Source organism: Oncorhynchus gorbuscha, linkage group LG13 (assembly GCF_021184085.1).
Source record: "Oncorhynchus gorbuscha isolate QuinsamMale2020 ecotype Even-year linkage group LG13, OgorEven_v1.0, whole genome shotgun sequence".
NCBI lineage: Eukaryota > Metazoa > Chordata > Actinopteri > Salmoniformes > Salmonidae > Oncorhynchus > Oncorhynchus gorbuscha.
In genome coordinates this window covers 15,804,875-15,831,079 of record NC_060185.1, presented here as the reverse complement: position 1 = coordinate 15,831,079, position 26,205 = coordinate 15,804,875, and the positions used below count along the sequence as shown (strand labels likewise).

Genomic DNA, 26,205 nt, shown 5'->3' with positions numbered 1-26,205 from the left:
TACATCCCTCATCCACCTCCATCCCTCCATCCCTCATCTACCTCCATCCCTACATCCCTCATCCCCCTCCATCCCTCCATCCCTCATCTACCTCCATCCCTCATCTACCTTCATCCCTCCATCCCTCATCTACCTCCATCCCTCATCTACCTCCATCGCTCCATCCCCCTCCATCCCTCATCCCCCTCCATCCCTCCATTCCTCATCTACCTCCATCCCTCCATCCCTCATCTACCTCCATCCCTCCATCCCTCATCCCCTCCATCCCTCCATCCCTCATCCCCCTCCATCCCTCCATCCCTCATCCCCTCCATCCTTCATTCCCTCCATCCCTCATCCCCCTCCATCCCTCCATTCCTCATTCCCTCCATCCCTCATCTACCCCCATCCCTCATCTACCTCCATCCCTCCATCCCTCATCTACCTCCACCCCTCATCTACCTCCATCCCTCCATCCCTCATTCCCTCCATCCCCCTCCATCCCTTATATCCCTCCATCCCTCATCCCCCTCCATCCCTTATATCCCTCCATCCCTCATCTACCTCCATCCCTCATCTACCTCCATCCCTCATCTACCTCCATCCCTCATCTACCTCCATCCCTCATCTACCTCCATCCCTCATCTACCTCCATCCCTCATCTACCTCCATCCCTCATCTAACTCCATCCCTCCATCCCTTATATCCCTCCGTCCCTCATTCCCTCCATCCCTCCACCCCTCATCTACCTCCATCCCTCCATCCCTCCATCCCTTATATCCCTCCATCCCTCATCTACCTCCATCCCTCATCTACCTCCATCCCTCATCTACCTCCATCCCTCATCTACCTCCATCCCACCATCCCTCATTCCCTCCATCCCCCTCCATCCCTTATATCCCTCCATCCCTCATCTACCTCCATCCCTCATCTACCTCCATCCCTCCATCCCTCATTCCCTCCATCCCCCTCCATCCCTCATCTACCTCCATCCCTCATCTACCTCCATCCCTCATCTACCTCCATCCCTCATCTACCTCCATCCCTCATCTACCTCCATCCCTCCACCCCTCATCTACCTCCATCCCTCCATCCCTTATATCCCTCCATCCCTCATCTACCTCCATCCCTCATCTACCTCCATCCCTCATCTACCTCCATCCCTCATCTACCTCCATCCCTCATCTACCTCCATCCCTCATCTACCTCCATCCCTCATCTACCTCCATCCCTTATATCCCTCCATCCCTCATTCCCTCCATCCCTCCACCCCTCATCTACCTCCATCCCTCCATCCCTCCATCCCTTATATCCCTCCATCCCTCATCTACCTCCATCCCTCATCTACCTCCATCCCTCATCTACCTCCATCCCTCATCTACCTCCATCCCTTATATCCCTCCATCCCTCATTCCCTCCATCCCTCATTCCCTCCATCCCTCATTCCCTCCATCCCTCATCCCCCTCCATCCCTCCATCCTTCATTCCCTCCATCCCTCATCCCCCTCCATTCCTCATTCCCTCCATCCCTCAACTACCTCCATCCCTCATCTACCTCCATCCCTCCATCCCTCATCTACCTCCATCCCTCATTCCCTCCATCCCCCTCCATCCCTCCATCCCTCATCCCCCTCCATCCCTCATATCCCTCCATCCCTCATCTACCTCCATCCCTCATCCCTCATTCCCTCCATCCCTCATCCCCCTCCATCCCTCCTTCCCTCATCTACCTCCATCCCTCCATCCCTCATTCCCTCCATCCCTCATCCCCCTCCATCCCTCATCCCTCATTCCCTCCATCCCTCATCCCCCTCCATCCCTCCATCCCTCATCTACCTCCATCCCTCCATCCCTCCATCCATCTTTCACCTCAGTTGTCATGACATAGCCCCCATGCTACTCCACTTTATTTCTCTCTCACTTTCCTCTTTCCTCGACATAACAATTATTTATTTATTTTCAATTGGAAGGGCTTTATTGGCATGGGAAACATATGTTAACATTGCCAAAGCAAGTGAACTAGATAATAAACAAAAGTGAAATAAACAATAAAAAATGAACAGTTAACATTACACTCACAAGTTTGAAATTAATAGACACATTTCAAATGTCATATCTCTATCTCTCACACTCATTCCTCTCCACCTCTATTGACTCCATCTGTCTCTCCTTCTACCCGTTCCCTCTCTCATCTCCTTCCCAGTTCTATCCTCCTATCACATAGCACATGCAATATGTTTTGCCAGACAGATATCTGATGCCTCCAGATTTAGAGGAACCTGCATTCCAGTGAGCCTATTGGTTCTTTGTGCCAACAAGCCAATCTGGGCCTAGCGCCAGCCTGCTGTCAGAAACAGCCCTGACTCAGAGGTGGTGATTGAGGGATAAGGGACTAGTTTTCCTAATTATGTGACCTGGCCTGAAAAAACAAGTCCTCTAGTCTAGAATGATCACAGTCTTTCATGTGTATTGACATTCTGCTGGTCTCTCCTCTATAGTGATCAGTGGTAAGGTGTTGCCATCTGCAGGCAGATCTGATATTAATATAACAGCATAGGTTTTATCTCTGTCCATCTGGCCTGTTTAAACACATATTTAATGCCCCTGATTATTCTATTGATCAGTCAATATAATCATGTTTCATTTTGGACATAAATGTGTTCTCTCTGTGCAGACACACGGACGTGGATGAACATACGATCCAGCACTGCTTCTGTTACACCTCCACTGTCCTCACCTCCACACTAGCCTTCCAGAAGGAACAGAAACTCAAAGTGGAGTGTCAGGCACTGTTACAGGTGGCCAAGAATCTCTTCACACATCTGGGTGAGTTATCCTCCCTCTCTCCTCTCTTCTTCTCTCCTCTCCTCTCCCCTCCCATCTTTCCTTCCCTTCCCTCCTCTGCCCTCTTTCCTTCACTTCCCTCCTCTCCTCTCCCCACTTTCCTTCACTTCTCTCTTCTCCTCTGGCTCAGATTGAATCTCTACAGACAGATAACACAACCCTCTCTCACAACCCTCTCTCCCTGCTCTCTCTCTCTCTCTCTCTCTCTCTCTCTCTCTCTCTCTCTCTATTTCTCTCTCTCTCTCTCTCTCTCTCTCTCTCTCTCTCTTTCTCTCTCTCTCTCTCTCTCTCTCTCTCTCTCTCTCTCTCTCTCTCTCTCTCTCTCTCTCTCTCTCTCTCTCTCTCTCTCTCTCTCTCTCTCTCTCTCTCTCTCTCTCTCTCTCTCTCTCTCTCTCTCTCTCTCTCTCTCTCTCTCTCTCTCTCTCTCTCTCTCTCACTCTCTCTCTCTCTCTCTCTCTCTCTCTCTCTCTCTCTCTCTCTCTCTCTCTCTCTCTCACACACTCTCTCTCTCTATCTCTCTCTCTCTCTTTCTCCCTCTTTCTCTCTCTCTCTCGCTGCAGATGATGTTTCAGTGTTGTTGCAGGAGATTATTGTGGAGGCCAGGAACCTCAGTGATGCAGAGATGTGAGTTCTTGATGACCCATAAAACAACCTAAACCCTGAAAGTACATCTAACATGCTTATAGCTCCACACTGATCTGGTACTGGTACTCCCTGTATATAGCTCCACATTGATCTGGTACTGGTACTTCCTGTATATATCTCCACATTGACCTAGTACTGGTACTCCCTGTATATAGCTCCACATTGATCTGGTACTGGTACTCCCTGTATATAGCTCCACACTGATCTGGTACTCCATGTATATAGCTCCACATTGATCTGGTACTGGTACTCCCTGTATATATCTCCACATTGATCTGGTACTGGTACTCCCTGTATATAGCTCCACACTGATCTGTTACTGGTACTCCCTGTATATAGCTCCACATTGATCTGGTACTGTTACTTCCTGTATATAGCTCCACACTGATCTGGTACTCCCTGTATATAGCTCCACACTGATCTGGTACTGGTACTCCCTGTTTATATCTCCACACTGATCTGGTACTCCCTGTATATAGCTCCACACTGATCTGGTACTGGTACTCCCTGTATATATCTCCACATTGATCTGGTACTGCTACTCCCTGTATATAGCTCCACACTGATCTGGTACTCCCTGTATATAGCTCCACATTGATCTGGTACTGGTACTCCCTGTATATAGCTCCACATTGGTCTGGTACTGGTACTCCCTGTATATAGCTCCACATTGATCTGGTACTGGTACTCCCTGTATATAACTCCACATTGATCTGGTACTAGTACTCCCTGTATATATCTCCACATTGATCTGGTACTTCGTGTATATATCTCCACATTGATCTGGTACTGGTACTTCCTGTATATATCTCCACACTGATCTGGTACTCCCTGTATATAGCTCCACATTGATCTGGTACTGGTACTCCCTGTATATATCTCCACACTGATCTGGTACTCCCTGTATATATCTCCACACTGATCTGGTACTGGTACTCCCTGTATATATCTCCACATTGATCTGGTACTGGTACTCTCTGTATATAGCTCCACATTGATCTGGTACTGGTACTCCCTGTATATATCTCCACACTGATCTGGTACTGGTACTCCCTGTATATATCTCCACACTGATCTGGTACTGGTACTCCCTGTATATAGCTCCACATTGATCTGGTACTGGTACTCCCTGTATATATCTCCACATTGATCTGGTACTGGTACTCCCTGTATATATCTCCACATTGATCTGGTACTGGTACTCCCTGTATATAGCTCCACATTAATCTGGTGCTGGTACTCCCTGTATATAGCTCCACATTGATCTGGTACTGGTACTCTCTGTATATAGCTACACATTGATCTGGTACTGGTACTCCCTGTATATAGCTCCACATTAATCTGGTGCTGGTACTCCCTGTATATAGCTCCACATTGATCTGGTACTGGTACTCCCTGTATATAGCTCCACATTGATCTGGTACTGGTACTCCCTGTATATAACTCCACATTGATCTGGTACTAGTACTCCCTGTATATATCTCCACATTGATCTGGTACTTCGTGTATATATCTCCACATTGATCTGGTACTGGTACTTCCTGTATATATCTCCACATTGATCTGGTACTGGTACTCCCTGTATATATCTCCACACTGATCTGGTACTGGTACTCCCTGTATATATCTCCACACTGATCTGGTACTGGTACTCCCTGTATATAGCTCCACATTGATCTGGTACTGGTACTCCCTGTATATATCTCCACATTGATCTGGTACTGGTACTCCCCGTATATATCTCCACATTGATCTGGTACTGGTACTCCCTGTATATATCTCCACATTGATCTGGTACTGGTACTCCCTGTATATATCTCCACACTGATCTGGTACTGGTACTCCCTGTATATAGCTCCACATTGATCTGGTACTGGTACTCCCTGTATATAGCTCCACATTAATCTGGTGCTGGTACTCCCTGTATATATCTCCACATTGATCTGGTACTGGTACTCCCTGTATATATCTCCACATTGATCTGGTACTGGTACTCCCTGTATATATCTCCACACTGATCTAGTACTGGTACTCCCTGTATATAGCTCCACATTGATCTGGTACTGGTACTCCCTGTATATATCTCCACATTGATCTGGTACTGGTACTCCCTGTATATAGCTCCACATTAATCTGGTGCTGGTACTCCCTGTATATAGCTCCACATTGATCTGGTACTGGTACTCTCTGTATATAGCTCCACATTGATCTGGTACTGGTACTCCCTGTATATAGCTCCACATTGATCTGGTACTGGTACTCCCTGTATATAACTCCACATTGATCTGGTACTAGTACTCCCTGTATATATCTCCACATTGATCTGGTACTTCGTGTATATATCTCCACATTGATCTGGTACTGGTACTTCCTGTATATATCTCCACATTGATCTGGTACTGGTACTCCCTGTATATATCTCCACATTGATCTGGTACTGGTACTCCCTGTATATATCTCCACATTGATCTGGTACTTCGTGTATATAGCTCCACATTGATCTGGTACTGGTACTCCCTGTATATAACTCCACATTGATCTGGTACTGGTACTCCCTGTATATATCTCCACATTGATCTGGTACTTCGTGTATATAGCTCCACATTGATCTGGTACTGGTACTCCCTGTATATAGCTACACATTGATCTGGTACTTCCTCTATATTCAGTACTGTAGCTCCATGTTAATATTTTTCTTTTCATTATTATTATTTAACTCTGCATCGTTGGGAAGGGCTTGTCAGCAAACATTTCACATTTCAAATCTACAGTTTGTTTACCCATTGTATGTTACTAAGAACATTTTATTTTGATATGATTTCTCTCTCTCTTTCTTTCTCTCTCCCCCTGTCATTTCTCTGTAGTTGCTCTGTGTTCCTACTGGATCAAGTCAGCCATGAGCTGGTTGCCAAGGTGTTTGATGGGGGCGTGGTCAGTGATGATGAGGTAAAACACACGTCTGGAACTTCTCTGTTTGATATTGATGATTATGATGATGATGATGTTAATATCATAATCATGATGAAGACTAAGACTAAGATTATAAAGATGGCCTCTCTGTATGTGTGTGTGTGTGTGCGTGCGTGCGTGCGTGTGTGCCTGCGTGCCTGCATGCATGTGTGTGTGCATGTGTGTGTGTGTGTGTGCCTGCGTGTGTGTGTGTGTGTGTGTGTGTGTGTGTGTGTGTGTGTGTGTGTGTGTGTGTGTGTGTGTGTGTGTGTGTGTGTGTGTGTGTGTGTGTGTGTGTGTGTGTGTGTGTGTGTGTGTGTGTGTGTGTGTGTGTGTGTGTGTGTGTGTGTGCGTGTGTGCGTGCCTGCGCTGCGTGCGTGCGTAGAAGGAGTTCCGTATCCCTGCAGACCAGGGCATAGCGGGTCACGTAGCTATGACTGGGCAGATCCTGAATATTAAGGATGCGTACTCCCACCCTCTGTTCTACCGAGGAGTGGACGACAGCACTGGGTTTAGAACACGCAACATCCTCTGCTTCCCCATCAAGGACGAGAACAACGGTGACAACTAAACTAACACTACTGGTGTTAACATCTAAACTAACACTACTGGTGTTAACAACTAAACTAACACTACACTAGAGTAAACAACTGAACTAACACTACACTACACTAGAGTAAACAACTGAACTAACACTACTGGTGTTAACATCTAAACTAACACTACTGGTGTAAACAACTAAACTAACACTACACTAGAGTAAACAACTGAACTAACAACACTACACTAGAGTAAACAACTGAACTAACACTACACTAGAGTAAACAACTGAACTAACACTACACTAGAGTAAACAACTACACTAGAGTAAACAAACTAACACTACACTAGAGTAAACAACTGAACTAACACTACACTAGAGTAAACAACTGAACTAACACTACACTACACTAGAGTAAACAACTGAACTAACACTACACTAGAGTAAACAACTGAACTAACACTACACTAGAGTAAACAACTGAACTAACACTACACTACACTAGAGTAAACAACTGAACTAACACTACACTACACTAGAGTAAACAACTGAACTAACACTACACTAGAGTAAACAACTGAACTAACACTACACTAGAGTAAACAACTGAACTAACACTACACTAGAGTAAACAACTGAACTAACACTACACTAGAGTAAACAACTGAACTAACACTAAACAACTGAACTAACACTATACTAGAGTAAACAACTGAACTAACACTACACTAGAGTAAACAACTGAACTAACACTACGCTAGAGTAAACAACTGAACTAACACTACACTAGAGTAAACAACTGAACTAACACTATACTAGAGTAAACAACTGAACTAACACTACACTACACTAGAGTAAACAACTGAACTAACACTACACTAGAGTAAACAACTGAACTAACACTACTAGAGTAAACAACTGAACTAACACTACACTAGAGTAAACAACTGAACTAACACTACACTAGAGTAAACAACTGAACTAACACTACGCTACACTAGAGTAAACAACTGAACTAACACTACACTAGAGTAAACAACTGAACTAACACTACACTAGAGTAAACAACTGAACTAACACTACACTAGAGTAAACAACTGAACTAACACTACACTACACTAGAGTAAACAACTGAACTAACACTACACTAGAGTAAACAACTGAACTAACACTACACTAGAGTAAACAACTGAACTAAACAACTAGAGTAAACTAACTGAACTAACAACACTACACTAGAGTAAACAACTGAACTAACACTACACTAGAGTAAACAACTGAACTAACACTACACTAGAGTAAACAACTGAACTAACACTACACTAGAGTAAACAACTGAACTAACACACTACACTAGAGTAAACAACTGAACTAACACTACACTAGAGTAAACAACTGAACTAACACTACACTAGAGTAAACAACGAACTACACTACTACACTAGTAAACAACTGAACTAACACTACACTAGAGTAAACAACTGAACTAACACTACACTAGAGTAAACAACTGAACTAACACTACACTAGAGTAAACAACTGAACTAACACTACACTAGAGTAAACAACTGAACTAACACTACACTAGAGTAAACAACTGAACTAACACTACACTAGAGTAAACAACTGAACTAACACTACACTAGAGTAAACAACTGAACTAACACTACTAGAGTAAACAACTGAACTAACACTACACTAGAGTAAACAACTGAACTAACACTACACTAGAGTAAACAACTGAACTAACACTACACTAGAGTAAACAACTGAACTAACACTACACTAGAGTAAACAACTGAACTAACACTACACTAGAGTAAACAACTGAACTAACACTACACTAGAGTAAACAACTGAACTAACACTACACTAGAGTAAACAACTGAACTAACACTACACTAGAGTAAACAACTGAACTAACACTACACTAGAGTAAACAACTGAACTAACACTACACTAGAGTAAACAACTGAACTAACACTACACTAGAGTAAACAACTGAACTAACACTACACTAGAGTAAACAACTGAACTAACACTACACTAGAGTAAACAACTGAACTAACACTACACTAGAGTAAACAACTGAACTAACACTACACTAGAGTAAACAACTGAACTAACACTACGCTAGAGTAAACAACTGAACTAACACTACACTAGAGTAAACAACTGAACTAACACTACACTAGAGTAAACAACTGAACTAACACTACACTAGAGTAAACAACTGAACTAACACTACACTAGAGTAAAAACAACTGAACTAACACTACACTAGAGTAAACAACTGAACTAACACTACACTAGAGTAAACAACTGAACTAACACTACACTAGAGTAAACAACTGAACTAACACACACTAGAGTAAACAACTGAACTAACACTACACTAGAGTAAACAACTGAACTAACACTAACTAGAGTAAACAACTGAACTAACACTACACTAGAGTAAACAACTGAACTAACACTACACTAGAGTAAACAACTGAACTAACACTACACACAGAGAGTAAACAACTGAACTAACACTACACTAGAGTAAACAACTGAACTAACACTACACTAGAGTAAACAACTGAACTAACACTACACTAGAGAGTAAACAACTGAACTAACACTACACTAGAGTAAACAACTGAACTAACACTACACTAGAGTAAACAACTGAACTAACACTACACTAGAGTAAACAACTGAACTAACACTACACTAGAGTAAACAACTGAACTAAACTAAACAACTGAACTAACACTACACTAGAGTAAACAACTGAACTAACACTACACTAGAGTAAAAACAACTGAACTAACACTACACTAGAGTAAACAACTGAACTAACACTACACTAGAGTAAACAACTGAACTAACACTACACTAGAGTAAACAACTGAACTAACACTACACTAGAGTAAACAACTGAACTAACACTACACTAGAGTAAACAACTGAACTAACACTACACTAGAGTAAACAACTGAACTAACACTACACTAGAGTAAACAACTGAACTAACACTACACTAGAGTAAACAACTGAACTAGAGTAAACAACTGAACTAACACTACACTAGAGTAAACAACTGAACTAACACTACACTAGAGTAAACAACTGAACTAACACTACACTAGAGTAAACAACTGAACTAACACTACACTAGAGTAAACAACTGAACTAACACTACACTAGAGTAAACAACTGAACTAACACTACACTAGAGTAAACAACTGAACTAACACTACACTAGAGTAAACAACTGAACTAACACTACACTAGAGTAAACAACTGAACTAACACTACACTAGAGTAAACAACTGAACTAACACTACACTAGAGTAAACAACTGAACTAACACTACTAGAGTAAACAACTGAACTAAACAACTAGAGTAAACAACTGAACTAACACTACACTAGAGTAAACAACTGAACTAACACTACACTAGAGTAAACAACTGAACTAACACTACACTAGAGTAAACAACTGAACTAACACTACACTAGAGTAAACAACTGAACTAACACTACACTAGAGTAAACAACTGAACTAACACTACACTAGAGTAAACAACTGAACTAACACTACACTAGAGTAAACAACTGAACTAACACTACACTACACTAGAGTAAACAACTGAACTAACACTACACTAGAGTAAACAACTGAACTAACACTACACTAGAGTAAACAACTGAACTAACACTACACTAGAGTAAACAACTGAACTAACACTACACTAGAGTAAACAACTGAACTAACACTACACTAGAGTAAACAACTGAACTAACACTACACTAGAGTAAACAACTGAACTAACACTACACTAGAGTAAACAACTGAACTAACACTACACTAGAGTAAACAACTGAACTAACACTACACTAGAGTAAACAACTGAACTAACACACTAGAGTAAACAACTGAACTAACACTACTAGAGTAAACAACTGAACTAACACTACACTAGAGTAAACAACTGAACTAACAACTAACACTAACACTACACTAGAGTAAACAACTGAACTAACACTACACTACACTAGAGTAAACAACTGAACTAACACTACACTACACTAGAGTAAACAACTGAACTAACACAGAGTAAACAACTGAACTAACACTAACACTACACTAGAGTAAACAACTGAACTAACACTAAACAACTGCTACACTAGAGTAAACAACTGAACTAACACTACACTAGAGTAAACAACTGAACTAACACTATACTAGAGTAAACAACTGAACTAACACTACACTAGAGTAAACAACTGAACTAACACTACACTAGAGTAAACAACTGAACTAACACTACACTACACTAGAGTAAACAACTGAACTAACACTACGCTACACTAGAGTAAACAACTGAACTAACACTACACTAGAGTAAACAACTGAACTAACACTACACTAGAGTAAACAACTGAACTAACACTACACTAGAGTAAACAACTGAACTAACACTACACTAGAGTAAACAACTGAACTAACACTACGCTAGAGTAAACAACTGAACTAACACTACACTAGAGTAAACAACTGAACTAACACTACACTAGAGTAAACAACTGAACTAACACTACGCTACACTAGAGTAAACAACTGAACTAACACTACACTACACTAGAGTAAACAACTGAACTAACACTACACTACACTAGAGTAAACAACTGAACTAACACTACACTAGAGTAAACAATTCGATACACAGGACAGCTCCTGGAGTGAGGAGCTGCTCTCTACCTCTATGCTGCTCCATCTCTCATCTTTCTCTTCCTCTCTTTCTCTCTTTCTCTCTCTCTCAATTACATTTCCATTTCAATTCAAGGGGCTTTATTGTCATGGGAAACATACACTCCCGTTCAAAAGTTTGGGGTCACTTTGAAATTACCTTTTTGTCCATTAAAATAACATCAAATTGATCAGAAATACAGTGTAGACATTGTTAATGTTAATGCTCAGAATGGCCAGAAACAACGAACTTTCTTCTGAAACTCGTCAGTCTATTCTTGTTCTGAGAAATGAAGAATATTCCATCTGAGAAATTGAGAAACAGACGCCTCACAAGTCGTCACCTGGCAGTTTCATTAAATAGTACCCGCAAAACACAAGTCTCAACGTCAACAGTGAAGTGGCAACTCCGGGATGCTGGCCTTCTAGGCAGAGTTGCAAAGAAAAATACATATTTCAGACTGGCCAATAAAATAAAAGATTAAGATGGGCAAAAGAACACAGACACTGGACACTGCTGACCTTCTGCCTAGAGTCGGAGTCACCTCTTCACAGTTGATGTTGAGACTTGTGTTTTGTGGGTACTATTTAATGAAGCTGCCAGTTGAAGACTTGTGAGGCGTCTGTTTCTCAAACTAAACATCCTAATGTACTTGTCCTCTTGCTCAGTTGTGCACCGGAGCCTCCCACCCCTCTTTCTATTGTGGTTAGAGCTAGTTTGTTCTGTGATGGGAGTAGTACTCAGTAGATACCAGATCTTCAATTTCTTGGCAATTTCCCGCATGGAATAGCCTTAATTTCTCTGAACAAGATTGTTCTTTGTTTCTGGCCATTTTGAGCCTGTAATCAAACCCACAAATGCTGATGCTCCAGATACTCAACTAGTCTAAAGAAGGCCAGTTGTAATTGCTTCTTTAATCAGAACAACATTTTTCAGCTGTGCTAACATATTTGCAAAAGGGTTTTCTAATGATCAATTAGCCTTTTAAAATTATACATTTGGATAAGCTAACACAAAGTGCCATTGGAACGCAGGAGTGATGGTTGCTGATAATGGGCCTCTGAGATATTAGATATTCCATAAATAATGTACAGTTTCCAGCTACAGTAGTCATTCACAACATTAACAATGTCTATACTGTATTTCTGATCAATTTGATATTATTTTAATGGACAAGAAATGTGCTCTTCTTTCAAAAACAAGGACATTTCTAAGTGACCCCAAACTTCTGAACGGTAGTGTATGTTTACATTGCCAAAGCAAGTGAAATAGATAATAAACTAAAGTGAATGTAAAATACAAAATGAACAGGTCTAAATTACACTTTTAGAAGTTCCGAAAGATATTTCACATCATATTATGTACAAAAGAGAAAATAAATCATCATAAATTTGGGTCGTATTTACAATGGTGTTTGTTCTTCACTGGTTGCTCTCTTTCTTTCTTTCTTTCTTTCTTTCTCTCTCTCTCTCTCTCTCTCTCTCTCTCTCTCTCTCTCTCTCTCTCTCTCTCTCTCTCTCTCTCTCTCTCTATTTCTCTCTCTCTCTCTCTCTCTCTCTCTCTCTCTCTCTCTCTCTCTCTCTCTCTCTCTCTCTCTCTCTCTCTCTCTCTCTCTCTCTCTCTCTCTCTCTCTCTCTCTCTCTCTTTCTCTCTCTCTCTCTCTCTCTCTCTCTCTCTCTCTCTCTCTCTCTCTCTCTCTCTCTCTCTCTCTCTCTCTCTCTCTCTCTCTCTCTCTCTCTCTCTCTCTCTCTCTCTCTCTCTCTCTCTCTCTCTCTCTCTCTCTCTCTCTCTCTCTCTCTCTCTCTCTCTCTCTCTCTCTCTCTCTCTCTCTCTCTCTCTCTCTCTCTCTCTCTCTCTCTCTCTCTCTCTCTCTCTCTCTCTCTCTCTCTCTCTCTCTCTCTCTCTCTCTCTCTCTCTCTCTCTCTCTCTCTCTCTCTGTATCTCTCAGAGGTTATTGGGGTGGCTGAGTTGGTCAATAAGACTAATGGACCGTGGTTTAACCGCTTCGATGAGGACCTGGCCACTGCTTTCTCCATCTACTGTGGAATCAGCATCGCACACGTGAGTCAGACAGACCATCTAAAGAGACATAATAAACGCTGACCTCTGACACTCTGGTCATGACTGTGAGTGTTTTAAAGAGTAGGATAAGATACAGTAGGATGTTATGGCCCTATTGCTGTGGTGTGGATTTAGTTGTCGTTGACTGACTGGTCTCTCCTGTATAATAATGTGGTTGACAGTCTGGTCTCTCCTGTATAATAATGTGGTTGACTGTCTGGTCTCTCCTGTATAATGATGTGGTTGACTGTCTGGTCTCTCCTGTGTAATAATGTGGTTGACTAACTGGTCTCTCCTGTGTACTGATGTGGTTGTGGTTGACTGACTGGTCTCTCCTGTGTAATGATGTGGTTGTAGTTGACTAACTGGTCTCTCCTGTGTAATGATGTGGTTGTAGTTGACTAACTGGTCTCTCCTGTGTAATAATGTGATTGACTGACTGGTCTCTCCTGTGTACTGATGTGGTTGTGGTTGACTGACTGGTCTCTCCTGTGTAATGATGTGGTTGTAGTTGACTAACTGGTCTCTCCTGTGTAATAATGTGATTGACTGACTGGTCTCTCCTGTGTACTGATGTGGTTGTGGTTGACTAACTGGTCTCTCCTGTGTAATGATGTGGTTGACTGACTGGTCTCTCCGATATATTAATAATGTGGTTGACTGAGTGGTCTCTCCTGTGTACTGATGTGGTTGTGGTTGACTGACTGGTCTCTCCTGTGTAATGATGTGGTTGTGGTTGACTGACTGGTCTCTCCTGTGTAATGATGTGGTTGTGGTTGACTGACTGGTCTCTCCTGTGTGTTCAGTCTCTTCTGTATAAGAAGGTCCATGAGGCTCAGTTCAGATCCCACCTGGCCAACGAGATGATGATGTACCACATGAAGGTGAAACACACATACTAACCCACACAGCACACACACACACACACATCCAGTGCAGCAGTAATGTGATTATGTGTGTGTGTGTGTGTGTGTGTGTGTGTGTGTGTGTGTGTGTGTGTGTGTGTGTGTGTGTGTGTGTGTGTGTGTGTGTGTGTGTGTGTGTGTGTGTGTGTGTGTGTGTGTGTGTGTGTGGGCGTGGGCGTGGGCGTGTGTGTGTGTGTGGGCGTGTGTGTGGGCGTGCGTGCGTGTGTGGGTGTGCGTGCGTGTGTGTAGGTGTCAGCAGAGGAGGTGGCCCAGCTGTTGGTAACTGGGCTGGAGCCCGTGGAAGAGATTCATCCCTTATTCGCTGAGTTCACCTACACACCCCGTTCACTACCTGACGACAACACACCCATGGTAATACAGAGGGACAGAGGAAGAGTGTGTGTGTGTGTTTACGTGCACATCCATGGTAATACAGAGGGACAGAGGAAGAGTGTGTGTGTGTGTTTACGTGCACATCCATAGAGATGTATAGTTTCAATTTCAGTTTCAAGTTTTAAATGTCACATGCACAAGTACAGTGAAATGCCTTTTCTTGCAACCCCCACAATGCAGTAATCAATAACAATGTGATACAAACAAATAACAAGGTGGAACAAAAACACACGAGATATAAAAATAAGAAGATCTAGATAACGTAAGTAAGCGTAGTATTTACAGGGTCAGTTTCAGTACTGTATTTACAATGTGCAAGGATACTAGATCGATAGAGGACTCAACTTGGAAATAACCTGTTTTAGCATGGACATTGCCATTGAGGGCTTCCACCATTTTAAAGTAGGCGATTCCTATGTGTTGGGAGTAATCAGCCAATGAACAGGGCATTGTATTTTTCTTCTGATTGGGTGCTATAGTTTGTAAATGGCTTTACTACCGCCATCTAGTGGCCACAGCAAATTAATGACATGATTTGGTTCAGGATTTGATCTCTGCAGGTGGGAGTAAAATCACCAATATGAGCTTTACACTTCTTTCAAATATAAAAGAAGAAAGTTGACTACTTTAAAATGGAGGTAGCCTCAAAGGCGCACCCATTCTGTCACAGATCCTATAATGGTGTAGACACAAAGATAAAACCTCTTTCCATCTCTATGTGCACATCCAACAATCTTCCTCAGAATAACACAGTTTTGACCAATAAGAGTAAAACTGATTTGGGGAGTATCCAGACAGATGAACAAAGTTCCTGCTGAACTGTGTCTGATCTGTTCCCCTCCTGTGTGTTCAGGGCATCCTGAGTATGTTTGAGGACATGGGCTTCATCAACGCCTATAAGATTGACCTGCACACTCTGGCCAGGTACCTTTCGCTCTCTCTCTTTCTCTCCAGTCCACCCACTGGCTGTGTGTCTGAAGAGGTAGCTATGGTGATGAAGTGGTTGTTATGGTGATTGATTGTGTGGTTGTGATGGTTTCAGGTTCTGTCTGATGGTAAAGAAGGGTTACAGAGATCCTCCCTATCACAACTGGACACATGCCTTCTCGGTCTCTCACTTCTGTTATCTCCTCTACAAGAACCTGGGCCTGGCCAACTACCTGGAGTAAGTATACTACACCATATAGCATAAATACTATACCATCTACCCTATACCCTAACCCTACATAATACACCATCTACCCTATACCCTAACCCTACATACTATACCATCTACCCTAACCCTACATACTATACCATCTACCCTATACCCTACATACTATACCATCTACCCTATACCCTACATACTATACCCTAACCTTACATAATACACCATCTACCCTATACACTAACCCTACATACTACACCATCTACCCTATACCCTACATACTATACCCTAACCCTACATACTATACCATCTACCCTATACCCTAACCCTACATACTACACCATCTACCCTATACACTAACCCTACATACTACACCATCTACCCTATACCCTACATACTATACCATCTACCCTATACCCTAACCCTACATACTACACCATCTACCCTATACCCTAACCCTACATACTACACCATCTACCCTATACCCTACATACTATCTCCTCTACAGGAATCTGGGCCTGGCCAACTACCTGGAGCTAGTAGAAACCCTGGCACCCTTTTTCCAATAATCTACATACTAAACCCTATAACCCTACAGTCTAACCTCATACCCCTCCCTCTCTGTCTGTAGGAATATAGAGATCTTTGCTCTCTTTGTCTCCTGTATGTGCCATGACCTGGACCACCGTGGGACTAACAACTCCTTTCAAGTGGCCTCAGTAAGACACCACACACACACACACACACACACACACACACACACACACACACACACACACACACACACACACACACACACACACACACACACACATACACACACACTCAAATGCACACGTACAGTGCATTCGGAAAGTATTCAGACGCCTTGACTTTTTTCACATTTTGTTACGTTATTAGACATTTTAGCAAATGTATAAGAAATACCTTATTTGCGTAATATTCAGACCCTTTTCTATGAGACTCGAAATTGAGCTCAGGTGCATCCTGTTTCCATTGATCATTCTTTAGATGTTTCTACAACGTGATTGGAGTCCACCTTTGGTCAATTTAATTGATTGGACATTATTATAACCACCAAGACTCCTCCTAGAGCTGGCCGGCCGGCCAAACTGAGCAATTGGGGGAGAAGGGCCTTGGTCAGGGATGTGACCAAGAACCCAATGGTCACTCTGACTTTGGAGTTTGCCAAAAGGCACCTAAAGGACTCTCAGACCATGAGAAATAAGATTCTCTGGTCTCATGATGCCAAGATTGAATAACAAGCGTCATGTCTGGAGGAAACCTGGTACCATCCCTATGGTGAAGCATGTTGGTGGCAGCATCATGATGTGGGGATGTTTTTCAGCGACAGGGACTGGGAGACTAGTCAGGATAGAGGAAAAGATGAATGGCGCAAAGTAGAGAGAGAGATCGTTGGTGAAAACCTGTTCCAGAGCGCTCAGGTCCTCACACTGTGGCGAAGGTTCACCTTTCAACAGGACAACGACCCTAAGCATACAGCCAAGACAATGCAGGAGTGGCTTCGGGACAAGTCTCTGAATGTCCTTGAGTGGCCCAGCCAGAGTTCGGACTTGAACCCGATCAAACATCTCTGGAGAGACCTGAAAATAGCTGTGCAGTGACACTACACATCCAACCTGACAGAGCTTGAGAGGATCTACAGAGAAGAATGGGACAAACACATGAAAATACAGGTGTGCCAAGCTTGTAGCGTCATACCCAAGAAGACTCGATGCTATGATCGCTGGCAAAGGTGTTTCAACAAAGTACTGGGTAAACGGTCTGAATGCTTACAGTACTAGTCAAAAGTTTGGACATACCTACTCATTCAAGGGTTTTTCTTTATTCTTACTATTTTCTACATTGTAGAATTATGGTGAAGACATCAAAACTATGAAGTAACACATATGGAATAATGTAGTAACCAACAAAGTGTTAAGCAAATCAAAATATATTTGAGATTCTTCAATGTAGCCACCCTTTGCCTTGATGGCAGCTTTGCACACTCTTGGCATTCTCTCAACCAGCTTCATGAGGTAGTCACCTTTTTAATCCATTTTTAATACATTTGCAAAAATGTCTAAAAACAGTATTATGTGTAGATTGAAGGGGGGGGCGATTTAATCCATTTTATAAAAAGTCTGTAACGTATCAAATGTGTAAAGAGTCAAAGGGTCTGAATACTTTCTGAATTCACTGTACATGTAGGCACAGCCTGGAAATCAGCCCTCACACACACAACCTCGCTCAACACACATACAGGTATAACACCGGTAACACTTGTCGAACACACAGTAGGAAAAGTCAAAGAAAGACTGTGGTTAGACAAGGGTAGTACACTTCAGTAATTACAGCAGCATAGAGAGCAGGTTTATCTATGGAACAATGTGTTCTGTCTTCCTCCTCTACAGCAATCTGTCCTGGCTGCCCTCTACAGCTCAGAGGGCTCTGTGATGGAGGTAAAAACACACACATTTATCTCTGGGACTATAGTGACACCTAGTGGCCATCCTTTAACCTGCCATCCCAGGTCCTGTGTAGCCATAATAACCTGTGTTTGAATGTTGCACACATGACTGTAAGTCGCTTTGGATAAAACTAAACATATATTATTATTATTATTATAATAACCTGTGTTTGTTTCCCACCACTTTGCCCAAGCCATAGCCATTCTGAACACCCACGGCTGCAACATCTTCGACAAGTTCTCCAGAAAGGTCCGTTTCTCTCCAGCCTGGGATCCCGCACTGCTGTTGTGTTGTGTTAACAGGACACCCAGGACTGTAATAGTGTGTGTGTGTGTGTGTGTGTGTGTGTGTGTGTGTGTGTGTGTGTGTGTGTGTGTGTGTGTGTGTGTGTGTGTGTGTGTGTGTGTGTGTGTGTGTGTGTGTGTGTGTGTGTGTGTGTGTGTGTGTGTGTGTGTGTGTGTGTGTGTGTGTGTGTGTGTGTGTGTGTGTGTGTGTGTGTGTGTGTGTGTGTGTGTGTGTGTGTGTGTTTCTGTGTGTTGTGTTAACAGGACACCCAGGACTGTAATAGGGTGTGTGTGTGTGTGTGTTGTGTTAACAGGACACCCAGGACTGTTATAAGTTGTGTTTCTGCGTGTGTGTGTTAACAGCACTGTAAACATAACTAATTTATATGGTAATTATGGGTGTTATCACCAGTAAAATACTCTGAAACATTTTACTGTAGCATACTGTAAATGATGGTGCATTGTGGGAAAATGTTGTGGGTGGGAAAATAATTGCTATATTTCGAATGGTTCTGTAATTCCACCACACAGAATACACTACCGTATCTTTGGAGCGCAAAAACACTTTTGACCACTAGTGGGCGCATGACATTGTTGTTTCTGGCTCATTAACATATTTTGTTGCGTGCCTTGTAAGAGGATTTAATATTTATTTAATGGTGAGTCAGAATGCTGTACCAATTTAACTTTTATGTGGTTGTAGTGTCCCATCAATTTAAATATATCGGAGACAGATTGGAGTGGCAGCCTGTCGTAAACCTTAAATGGTTGAGCATTTTGCTATGTCATTTTGCCTGGTAGTCGCTGCCAGTTTGGAATCCTTTGTTAAGGCCTCTAGAAGTGCAAGTGACTTAAAACACCAGATATTCAATCATGTATTGTAATGTGGAAACACGTTACCTAGCAGCAAGTCTGCTTGCACCAATCCCTTGTAATTACAGAATAATGCTGTGAAATACATATCTTTCCCCTCAATGAATTCCCTTAATCTATCCATTCATTCTGATTGTGGTGATATTTACTTCATTACAGAGTACCTTCTTTTCATACCATATTTACAGTGGGGCAAAAAAGTATTTAGTCAGCCACCAATTGTGCAAGTTCTCCCACTTAAAAAGATGAGAGAGGCCTGTCATTTTCATCATAGGTACACAAAATTTTAGGATTTTTTATGAATTTATTTGCAAATTATGGTGGAAAATAAATATTTGGTCACCGACAAACAAGCAATATTTCTGGCTCTCACAGACCTGTAACTTCTTCTTTAAGACACTCCTCTGTCCTGCACTCGTTACTTGTATTAATGGCACCTGTTTGAACTTGTTATCAGTATAAAAGACACCTGTCCACAACCTCAAACAGTCACGCTCCAAGCTCCACTATGGCCAAGACCAAAGAGCTGTCAAAGGACACCAGAAACAAAATTGTAGACCTGCACCAGGCTGGGAAGACTGAATCTGCAATAGGTAAGCAGCTTGGTTTGAAGAAATCAACTGTGGGAGCAGTTATTAGGAAATGGAAGACATACAAGACCACTGATAATCTCCCTCGATCTGGGGCTCCACGCAAGATCTCACCCCGTGGGGTCAAAATGATCACAAGAATGGTGAGCAAAAATCCCAGAACCACACGGGGGGACCTAATGTCATATGGTCAAATGAAACCAAAATATAATTTTTGGGTAAAAACTCAACTCGTCGTGTTTGGAGGACAAAGAATGCTGAGTTGCATCCAAAGAACACCATACCTACTGTGAAGCATGGGGGTGGAAACATCATGCTTTGGGGCTGTTTTTCTGCAAAGGGACCAGGACGACTGATCCATGTAAAGGAAAAAATGAATGGGGCCATGTATCGTGAGATTTTGAGTGAAAACCTCCTTCCATCAGCAAGGGCATTGAAGATGAAACGATGGCTGGGTCTTGCAGCATGACAATGATCCCAAACACACCGCCCGGGCAACGAAGGAGTGGCTTCGTACGAAGCATTTCAAGGTCCTGGAGTGGCCTAGCCAGTCTCCAGATCTCAACCCCATACAACCCCATAGAAAATCTTTGGAGGGAGTTGAAAGTCTGTGTTGTCCAGCAACAACCCCAAAACATCACTGCTCTAGAAGAGATCTGCATGGAGGAATGAGCCAAAATACCAGCAACAGTGTGTGAAAACCTTGTGAAGACTTACAGAAAACGTTTGACCTCTGTCATTGCCAACAAAGGGTTGTTGGGGAATAATCAGAATTAGTTGGTCACATAGGTAAGATGTTTTATATTCATCATATGTTTGTAAGTTACTTCTCATCAGAATGATATTATTGTATAATACTGTGGCGGGGTTGCAGTTATCTGTTCTATGTCAAGACTAAGTTGTTTGGGCCACAGAGAGGGGAGAGGTCAAGCGTGTATCTCTTGGCTCCACAATGTCTGTGTGCCAGTCAATGTGTCTCTGTGATCTTGTCAAGATAGGATGGATTTGATATATGGCTGTTGATATGGAGGATTTGTTTATGGTTCTGAGTTTGAGAAAAGAACATAGTTTAGGAGACAAAGCTGAACGATAAATTATGCCGATGCTGTCTGGCTATGTGTGTCTTTGCTATAAAGGATCTCAGTTGCAATGTGTAAGGGACTCTCAGAAAATTCATTTATAGACACTGAATTGATCTGAGAGTCACAGTGTTGTGATGGAGCTCATATAATTAAAGATGGACTTTGTGATAACTAACTCTGACTTGTGTGTGGTTTGCTCTCATGATTTGGTAAATACAGGAAATTTCGAAGACAGGGTATATAACAAAGTATTGAGATAAACTTTTGTTATTGACCAAATACTTATTTTCCACCATAATTTGCAAATAAATTCATTAAAAATCCTACAATGTAATTTTCTGGATTTTTTTTCTAATTTTGTCTGTCATAGTTGAAGTGTACCTATGATGAAAATTACAGGCCTCTCTCATCTTTTTAAGTGGGAGAACTTGCACAATTGGTGGCTGACTAAATACTTTTTTGCCCCGGTGTATATTACAGTATTTTACTTGCCGTCGAGCTGCCTGTCAGATACGGTCAAATTCACAGTAACCGCTTCACAGTGAGGAAACCCAGGACTATTATAGGCTGTGTGTGTGTGTGGTTGTCAGGACTACCAGAGGATGTTGGACTTGATGAGGGATATTATCCTGGCCACTGACCTGGCTCACCACCTCCGCATCTTCCCCGACCTGCAAAGGATGGCTGACGGTAAGGCTGTGTTTTTGCACCTAAACCGGGGGAAACAATTGTCAGCCTTAGGCAATAGAAGGTTTGAGTCTACCTAGGCTGACAATCTCGCCCCACGGGAGGTGTATGTGTGTGAGTATGATAGTCTTCCATTTTCTTTCCCTTTCTGTGTGTGTGTCTGTGTGTGAATGTCTGTGTGTGAATGTCTGTGTGTGCGTGTCTGTGTGTGAATGTCTGTGTGTGTGCGTGTCTGTGTGTGAATGTCTGTGTGTGTGCGTGTCTGTGTGTGAATGTCTGTGTGTGTGCGTGTCTGTGTGTGAATGTCTGTGTGTGTGCGTGTCTGTGTGTGAATGTCTGTGTGTGTGCGTGTCTGTGTGTGAATGTCTGTGTGTGTGCGTGTCCTAGCTGGCTACAATCCCAGGAATCAGACCCACCGTTCTCTGCTGCTGTGCCTGCTGATGACCTCATGCGACCTGTCGGACCAGACCAAGGGCTGGAAGACCACCCGCAAGATTGCTGTGAGGAACCCTAACGTCTACTCTTAACCCAAACCTCAACCACAACCCTAACCCTCAACCACATCCCTTACCCTAGCTTCATGTCCATATACAGGTTCAACCCTAACCCTCAACCACATCCCTTACCCTAGCTTCATGTCCATATACAGGTTCAACCCTAACCCTCAACCACATCCCTTACCCTAGCTTCATGTCCATATGCAGGTTCAACCCTAACCCTCAACCACAACCCTTTCCCTAGCTTCATGTCCATATACAGGTTCAACCCTAACCCTCAACCACAACCCTAACCCTAGCTTCATGTCCATATGCAGGTTCAACCCTAACCCTCAACCACAACCCTAACCCTCAACCACAACCCTAACCCTCAACCACAACCCTAACCCTCAACCACAACCCTAACCCTCAACCACAACCCTAACCCTAGCTTCATGTCCATATGCAGGTTCAACCCTAACCCTCAACCACAACCCTAACCCTCAACCACAACCCTAACCCTCAACCACAACCCTAACCCTCAACCACAACCCTAACCCTCAACCACAACCCTAACCCTAGCTTCATGTCCATATACAGGTTCAACCCTAACCCTCAACCACATCCCTTACCCTAGCTTCATGTCCATATGCAGGTTCAACCCTAACCTCAACCACAACCCTAACCTCAACCACAACCCTAACCAAAACCCAGACACTAACCCTATAGGTTCATGTTCATATCCTACCCCTAACTCTAGCCTCAACCCTAACCTAAATCCTCAACCCTAACCTCAACCCTAACCTAAATCCTCAACCCTAACCTCAACCCTAACCTAAATCCTCAACCCTAACCTCAATCCTAACCTAAATCCTCAACCCTAACCTCAACCCTAACCTAAATCCTCAACCCTAACCTCAATCCTAACCTAAATCCTCAACCCTAACCTCAACCCTAACCCCAGACCCTAGTTGACCTTTGACCCTAAACCTATTTTTCTCTCCTCTGTATTCAGGAGCTGATCTATAAAGAGTTCTTCTCCCAGGGGGATCTGGTATGTGTGCTGCACTTTATTCCTGTACCGTATTTGTGTGTGTGTGTTGGGGGGGTGAGTGTATATCTGACACGTTTAACTTGCTTGTGTGTGCAGGAGAAGGCGATGGGGAATCGTCCCAGTGAGATGATGGACAGAGAGAAGGCCTACATCCCAGAGCTACAGATCAGCTTCATGGAACACATCGCCATGCCCATCTACAAGTAAGAACCAAATACAACACAGAGTTTATCACTACTGACCCAATCACAACACAGCGTTTATCACTACTGACCCAATCACAACACGGCCACAGCACCACCTAATATTGTGTCCCACGCCCCTGTCCTCTCATAGGCTGCTGTCAGAGCTGTTACCAGGGGCAACCGAGCTGTATGAGCGTGTAGCGACCAATCGAGTACAGTGGACCAAAGTCTCCCACAAGTTCAGCGTCCGTGGGTTGCCTAGCAACAATAGCCTCGACTTCCTGGATGAAGAGTATGAATTGCTGCAATCCCAGGGTGCACTTGGGGATGACAGCCACTGCGATGACACCCATTGCCTCAACGGTTGCCTGGATGAGGGAGACGGGGGGAGGGGCCTGTAACCATACCGACCAATGGGAGTGGAGAAAGCAGTATCTCTAGGCTAATAGAAACCTAAGGAAACTATTCCCTTTTTACATCCTCAAGCGGAGAAGGTGGGACTCTGAGACAGTTTGACATTTGACTGACAGCTGTCAATCTCTAAGGTCTGAGCAAAACAGATGGAGTGAACCGCAGGAGGGCCGATTCAGATGAGTCATTTCAAAGGAGTCGATTCAGACTAGTCGATTCAGACGATTCCTGTAGATGCTAAATGTGACTGAACTCCTGTGAGGAAAGCAGAGAGTCGCGTTGACTCTGGAAATGATCATTTTCATAACGAGGTCTCCGTTCATATTCTTCTGAGTTTCTGTTTCACACACAGGCTCACAGACACCTAATAGGTCAATACCTGTGTAATAACACACAGGTAAAGAGCTCCTTTCCTAGTTAACAGAAAGCTGTGTAGTACGGAGGACACTTCTGGAATCTGTTGGTTTATGTTGTTTTAAGATCATCAGAATCCCTCCCATCAGCCCACACACACCCTGATGAGCTGCTATGTCACTCATATGACTGCTTATGTATACTGTATGTAGCCTACACCTTGTGTGTTACACCCTTTATCTCAGCCAGTATTGGATGTATTTTTCATGTCTTAGGCATCATGTAAGTCTCTAGTTTGCCAGATATTATATTTGTTATTATATATGGAGCCCATTGGTGGCCCTGCGATGCCCAGTGGTCATTGAGGGAAACTGTATCTGCCTCGTGTCTGCCTTGTGAGTGGGACTTCCCTCTTTTGGAAATGGGGACAGTTTGACAGTCAATGATCACTGGTCAGTCTTCTATCCCCGGAGTGCGCACGCACGCGCGCACACACACATACACACACACACAGACATACACACAGACACCACAACCACCATTACAACCTTCACAACAAGAGCCACTAAGAGCCATTCCTATTTTCTTCTTAGTGTTTCTCTCTGTGTCTCTATATAACCCCTATAACCCTCTATATAAGTGAAGCCCTTTAAATGATCCAGTGTCATCATCGTGTGTGTGTGTGTGTGTGTGTGTGTGTGTGTGTGTGTGTGTGTGTGTGTGTGTGTGTGTGTGTGTGTGTGTGTGTGTGTGTGTGTGTGTGTGTGTGTGTGTGTGTGTGTGTGTGTGTGTGTGTGTGTGTGTGTGTGTGTGTGTGTGTGTGTGTGTGTGTTTCGTACGGATCTGCCTTATCGTGCATCTATGCTGCCTTTCTCAGAGCTTACCATGTTGGACCATCGATACAAACAGACACAGAGGCCAAACAGTATCTCCAGTGTGTTGATGAACAGACCTATAGATGACTGTGTGTTGATGAACAGACCTATAGATGACAGTGTGTTGATGAACAGACCTATAGATGACAGTGTGTTGATGAACAGACCTATAGATGACAGTGTGTTGATGAACAGACCTATAGATGACCGTGTGTTGATGAACAGACCTATAGATGACCGTGTGTTGATGAACAGACCTATAGATGACAGTGTGTTGATGAACAGACCTATAGATGACTGTGTGTTGATGAACAGACCTATAGATGACCGTGTGTTGATGAACAGACCTATAGATGACAGTGTGTTGATGAACAGACCTATAGATGACAGTGTGTTGATGAACAGACCTATAGATGACCGTGTGTTGATGAACAGACCTATAGATGACCGTGTGTTGATGAACAGACCTATAGATGACAGTGTGTTGATGAACAGACCTATAGATGACAGTGTGTTGATGAACAGACCTATAGATGACAGTGTGTTGATGAACAGACCTATAGATGACAGTGTGTTGATGAACAGACCTATAGATGACCGTGTGTTGATGAACAGACCTATAGATGACAGTGTGTTGATGAACAGACCTATAGATGAC

The 26,205-nt window shown here is 43.0% G+C and overlaps 1 protein-coding gene across 1 annotated transcript in view; it reads left to right on the top strand.

The window, feature by feature from the left end:
- LOC123992543 (cGMP-dependent 3',5'-cyclic phosphodiesterase-like) overlaps positions 1-25,202 on the top strand; it is a 333,233-nt gene extending 308,031 nt beyond the window's left edge. The window contains exons 14-30 of the mRNA XM_046293752.1: positions 2,654-2,805; positions 3,384-3,447; positions 6,333-6,414; positions 6,803-6,977; positions 13,648-13,760; positions 14,567-14,644; positions 14,915-15,037; positions 15,912-15,982; positions 16,101-16,223; positions 16,837-16,924; positions 18,620-18,667; positions 18,851-18,925; positions 22,096-22,195; positions 22,580-22,692; positions 23,684-23,722; positions 23,819-23,925; positions 24,059-25,202. Of these exons, the coding sequence (XP_046149708.1) occupies positions 2,654-2,805; positions 3,384-3,447; positions 6,333-6,414; positions 6,803-6,977; positions 13,648-13,760; positions 14,567-14,644; positions 14,915-15,037; positions 15,912-15,982; positions 16,101-16,223; positions 16,837-16,924; positions 18,620-18,667; positions 18,851-18,925; positions 22,096-22,195; positions 22,580-22,692; positions 23,684-23,722; positions 23,819-23,925; positions 24,059-24,308 (1,801 nt within the window). The 3' untranslated portion in view covers positions 24,309-25,202. The remainder of the gene's footprint in view (positions 1-2,653; positions 2,806-3,383; positions 3,448-6,332; positions 6,415-6,802; positions 6,978-13,647; positions 13,761-14,566; positions 14,645-14,914; positions 15,038-15,911; positions 15,983-16,100; positions 16,224-16,836; positions 16,925-18,619; positions 18,668-18,850; positions 18,926-22,095; positions 22,196-22,579; positions 22,693-23,683; positions 23,723-23,818; positions 23,926-24,058) is intronic.
- Positions 25,203-26,205: the final 1,003 nt, after the last annotated feature.